The 5,334-nt window shown below is 37.6% G+C and overlaps 1 protein-coding gene across 2 annotated transcripts; it reads left to right on the top strand.

Moving 5' to 3' along the window:
* Nucleotides 1–208: 208 nt before the first annotated feature.
* On the top strand, nucleotides 209–4,961 carry LOC111796931 (phosducin-like protein 3). Of its 2 annotated transcripts, none has more exons than XM_023679748.1 (5): nucleotides 209–365; nucleotides 2,262–2,541; nucleotides 2,908–3,051; nucleotides 3,163–3,368; nucleotides 4,587–4,957. In XM_023679748.1, exons 2-5 carry the CDS (start codon nucleotides 2,294–2,296, stop codon nucleotides 4,748–4,750), a joined length of 762 nt encoding a protein of 253 aa, XP_023535516.1. In that variant the 5' UTR covers nucleotides 209–365; nucleotides 2,262–2,293; the 3' UTR covers nucleotides 4,751–4,957. The 2 variants fall into 2 exon arrangements, with proteins under 2 accessions (XP_023535516.1, XP_023535517.1); XM_023679749.1 differs by lacking the exon at nucleotides 209–365 and adding an exon at nucleotides 387–444 and having other exon boundaries at nucleotides 4,587–4,961.
* Nucleotides 4,962–5,334: the final 373 nt, after the last annotated feature.

The raw sequence follows: 5,334 nt of genomic DNA, 5'->3' as shown, positions 1-5,334 counted from the left end.
AATAGAAAATTTTAGCTGATAGGATTAAAATAGGAGACCGGGACAGTAACAACACGTTAACTTTATATATTTTTAAAATAATTATTAAAATAAATAATAAGAGTAATAATAATAATAAATTTTAAAATACACAACGAAATTTCCCCAAAACAGTCGCCTTCAGCCCTTGTAGCTGCCACCTCCATTAATCTGTCCACGATCTGGCTATTCTCCTCTTTCTTTCGTTTACGGTGGGCTGCACCCAGCACGCACAGTCGCCCTTGACGATCCCCCCCTCTTCTCTTCAGCAATTCTCTTCTTTCTCGCCGCCGCCACCGCCGCCAGCCACGCCGCCTCTTCCTCAGTAATCCATTTCCTTCTCTCCGGTAATCTATCAAGTTGGATCAAATCNCACCGCCGCCAGCCACGCCGCCTCTTCCTAAGTAATCCATTTCCTTCTCTCCGGTAATCTATCAAGTTGGATCAAATCTATTTTCCATAATTTTGTCCTCTTGTATGATTCATAATTCTTTTTCGAACACTTCCGATTTTGTGATTCGAACTATGTGTTGAATGACCTAGATAGATCTTGGCCGATCTGGCTGAGGATATCCTACTGGCAGATTTCAGCTTATCATTCCTAGCAAATTTACTTTGTTTGGGAATTAGAGCCCTATCTTTATCTCACTAGGTGGTTTTTTTTCCTGGCTAATTCCATTATCCATTTTTAATGTTGTTGGGAATTACAGAAACCCATCTTCTTAGATGGAAATTCATAATAATTATAGGTAAAGTGGCATGAATTGGATTTGACCGTCTTTTAGAATGTATTTGAAAAACTAAAACCTGCTCATGGATATGGTTGTTTCAAATTGAAAACACTTGTGCGCATTGATCCATATATGTGTATGGACACATTCAATTTAGGATATGTTGTCCTGTTTTATTTATTTTTGCATTTTTCAGCTTTTAAGTTTTTTCAGCTTCTCTCCAGTTGCTATAAGTGTGGATATCTATATTTCCAAATATGTATTTTTCTTTACTTAATTGGTTCAAGATGGTATCAAATCTGACTATCCACGGTAGAAGTTGTTAGGAATCATGAACCTCCACAATGGTATGATATTGTCCACTTTGAGCATAAGCTCTCATGGCTTTGCTTTTTGTTTCCCCAAAAGGCCTCATATCAATGGAGATCTATTCTTTACTTATAAACCCATGATAAACCTCTTAATTAGCCAATGTGGGATTCCTTCCCAACATTCCTTAACAGAAGTATAGTTCTAGAATTCTAGACCAAAACTGTTCAGTTTTTGTGTGTGTTTGATATAAAGGTAAAACTTTTTTGATCTTAAACATTCATGAGATAGGACATGGAAATTTGTGTCATGGAAGGACCTCTTCCTCTTTTACTCTCCTGTAACCAAAGACTGATCAAAGACTGATCGAAGAAACATTCCTTACTCCTTTACTGTGTTTGAGGGAGACATATCCATATATATCTTTATGGAAGAGAGTCGGCCTGACGAAGGAGCGAAGACGAATGGTGATTGAGTTTCATCTTGTTTCGGCTTTCAAAGCAGCTAATTCATTTCCTCGACTGTAAAGGCAAGTGATTGAGTTTACCTCGTTCAATCAGTCTCATTCAATTACCTCGTTCCAAAAGAAATAGGGAGAGGCCGAAACTCAAGATGCATTCTCCTTCATTAAAGGAAACAAAGGAGGTGGAGAAAAGAAAATAAATAAGGGTTTGCTTAGCTTCCAAATTTTCTTCTATGATTTTTCTTGTAATATTTAAGATTTCATAATGCTCCAGAATTTGATAGAAATATCACTTTTGGCTTCAATTTCAAGCTTCTCCATGGAAGGGAAAAAACCATTCTCAGTATCACACAGCAAGCATGGTTGTTGTATTTAAGATGATAAAAATTAAAAGAACCTAAATTTTGAACCATGTTAATAAAGTGATCTAATTTTTATACACATGAGCTTTGGAGGGTCTAAATTTCACCATTAATATTTCATGGGGGGAATTTAAGCAATCACTATATTTTAGTTTAGGGTGGTTCAACCTTTTCTTTCATACGCTGTTCTTGGCTTTTGTATTTGTTTTTGCGGGTTTTAGTTGTAGTGTTGATTAATGTTAATTTTTCATTCAATTGTTTGTTATCATTACATTGAATTATATTTTGCAGGATGTGCTACTTGTTACTGACAAATTTAAAATAAACCTCTTGCAAGATTATGCACTTGATCCTCACAAAATTGAGTATATTCTGCAGAAAAGCCTGTACCTTGTAGAACTCACTAAACAATGGGTGATTATCACTTTGTGTACAAGGATGTTGAAGGAGCCTCCACTCAATGGGATGATATTCAGGCAAAGTTGGGAAACCTACCTCCAAAGCCTGCTCCATTCAAGCCACCAGCCTTCACGCCTGCCCAAGATGAGGCATCCGTCTCCAAAGACAAGTCTTGGATTGACCAGAAGACTGAAGAGGAGCTTGAAGACCTTGAGGATGATCTAGATCTTGATGATGACAACTTTCTCCAAGAGTATAGGTTGGTTTTCTTCATTAACCTTTCATGTTTGGTTGTTGCTTTTGTGTAATTTTATTCATTGCTGGTAGAACTAAAGAAAAACTGAGATCAGTTGATGCTGAATTGGTCAATTTGGTGGCCAGGAGGAAATCATATGACATTGATTAATTTATTAATTGAAGGAAATCTAAATTTTCCTTCTCCATTCAACAAGTATGAGATTGTCTCTTAAATTAGTTTTTCACCATCTTGTTTATTAGTTAATTCATTCCCTAATATTTCTTATTCATCCAATTTCTTACTTGTATTGAATCCATATCATTTGAGATTCTGTGACAAAAGAATTACAAAATCTCTGAACTTGATGCAACTTTATTTTTGGGATAGGAAAAAGAGGTTGGTGGAGATTAGAGAAGCAGCTAAAATCTCTAAATTTGGATCAGTAAATCCAATATCAGGGTCAGATTTTGTGCGTGAGGTTTCACAGGCTCCATCTGATGTTTGGGTTGTTGTTATTCTCTACAAAGAAGGGTACCGTCCATATCCAACGCCCCAAATGTTTTTATGTTCTTTACATTCTGTTGACATTTACTCTATGGTGTGTTAATATCCTTTTTATGTTATATTATGATCTCATGATAGAATTCAAGAATGCGATGTGTTGATGAATTGCTTGCAAGAACTGGCCACAAGATATCCAGCCACAAAATTTGTTAAAATAATATCCACAGATTGCATTCCCAACTACCCAGATTGTAATCTTCCTACTTTGTTAGTTTACAACAATGGTGCAGTGAAAGCAAACTACGTGGGCCTTCGAAGTTTTGGCAGAAGATGCACGCCAGAAGGTACACATTTATAAACAACTATGAATGCCCATTTGGTTTGGTTTGTGTCCTCTGCAACTGTTTCTAGTTAGTTATACATCATTTTGTTATTGTTCAACGTTCAGCACTCTTATTTGGTTAGATATTTGAAAGCATGGTATCACTTTCCTCATTTATGTGATACCAATGATTTTATCATGGGCAAACTTTGCATTTGAAATTGTGTTATATGGTTGAGTTCTAAGCCATTGAGTTGTGTTGGTTCTGTGACCTTGTGAAGTGGAATTCATGGGCTTCCTTGGTTGATTGGGTTATGTTTAGCTTGAGACAGGGTTTGTGGCACTACGATTGAGGAGGTTCTCCCCCCATTTTGGGATAAGGGCCGGATTTTGCAGTAGACTTGTTTCTTTGTTGTATTGCGGAGAATTTAGTTTGAAAGAAATGGTAGAATATTTTGGGAAGTTGATAGATCATAAGAGGAGATTTGAAAGAAAGGTTGCTAGGTTTAATGGCCTAAACCCATTATTAGCGGATATTGTCCTCTTTGGGATTTCCCTTTTAGGCTTCCCCTCAAGGTTTTTAAAACGCATCTGCTAGGGGAATGTTTCCACGCCCTTATAAAGAATGTCTTGTTCTCCTCCCCAACCAATGTGAGATCTCACAATCCACCTCACTTCGGGGTCCAGCGTCCTCGTTGACACTCGTTCTTTAATCGATGTGGGACTCCTCAAATCCACTTCCCTTCAGGGTCCAGCGTTCGTGTTGGCACACCGTCTCATGTCCACACCCCTTCGGGTAGTGTCTGGCTCTGATACCATTTGTAACAGCCCAAGCCCACTGCTAGCTGATATTGTCTTCTTTGGGTTTTACCTTTCGGGCTTCCTCTCAAGGTTTATAAAACGCGTCTGCTAGGGAAAGGTTTTCACACTCTTATAAAAAATGCTTCGTTCTCCTCCCTAACCAACGTGGGATCTCACATTTAATGTGTCCATGGGTGTCTATTACCCAATATTTTTTTTTTGCAAGCATGAGCTATGTTTGATTCTTTTGGGTTAGTGGAAGGACTCCTTTCATTTTCTGTAGTCGAAGTATTTTATCTGCCAACTATGGAGGACATGTCCAGATGAGAAATTTCTGAAACCATTTATCTGAAGCTTTTCTAAGTTGTTGATCATATTTTGGTTGCAAGCTCTTCATATCCTGCAAATGATCATGTAATTCTTGGTTGATGGTTTTCAGGTGTTGCATTAGTTCTTTGTCAAGCAGATCCAGTGCTCAACGATGGTCAGTCTGGAAACGATGAATCGAGAAAATCCATGCTCGAAGGCGTACGCAGAAAGATAATCGAGAAAGTGGTGAGAGATCATGAAGATGGGATTGACGATGGGTCTTCAAGTGATTAGTTTTTTAATCGATCGGGTTCTTCTTTTCTAACGCCCTCTGTTTTAGTTGCTGGAGATTGAAAAGTACTGTTTGGTTAATTGCTCATTTTATCGAATGTTTTATTATATAATGTATGCTTATGTGATGTGTGCTGCTATGTGGATGTTAGACTCATCAGATATTCAAATTGCATCAAATCTAAGCCTAAAATGAAGCCAATTGAATTATCTTGTTAGTTGAATACGTGGTGATCATTCTAGGATTTTTCTAAATTTCTGCCTAACACTCTTAGAGACTCGGGATGCCTTGCCTTTACCTGAAATAGGACAAATACAATTATCCTATGCATGTACCATGATCTCGAGTTGCGATGTCGTCGTTGACCGTACTACTTGAAATAGAAGGATAAATACAATTATCCTATGCATGTACCATGGTCTCGAGTTGCAATGTCGTTGTTGACCGTACAAGAATGTCTTGCCTTTACCTAAAATAGAAGTGAAGTAGCATGTAGTTTGAGTTTTAAACTCTTATAAAGTCACCCAACTATTGGAGTTAGATGCAAGCACATACAATTATGAGTGAGACCTATCATATCAATCTA

The sequence above is a fragment of the Cucurbita pepo genome, chromosome LG06, assembly GCF_002806865.2.
Source record: "Cucurbita pepo subsp. pepo cultivar mu-cu-16 chromosome LG06, ASM280686v2, whole genome shotgun sequence".
Lineage (NCBI taxonomy): Eukaryota > Viridiplantae > Streptophyta > Magnoliopsida > Cucurbitales > Cucurbitaceae > Cucurbita > Cucurbita pepo.
The sequence above is the reverse complement of the archived record's forward strand: the minus strand, read 5'-3'. Positions and strand labels throughout refer to the sequence as shown.

Excerpts from the sequence above, each read along its gene's own strand:
- LOC111796931 (XM_023679749.1), top strand. The coding sequence starts at position 2,294 with ATGGGTGATTATCACTTTGTGTACAAGGATGTTGAAGGAGCCTCCACT. Across the intron at positions 3,052-3,162 it reads GTTATTCTCTACAAAGAAGG|AATTCAAGAATGCGATGTGT; the intron begins GTACCGTCCATA and ends ATCTCATGATAG. Across the intron at positions 3,369-4,586 it reads CAGAAGATGCACGCCAGAAG|GTGTTGCATTAGTTCTTTGT; the intron begins GTACACATTTAT and ends GATGGTTTTCAG.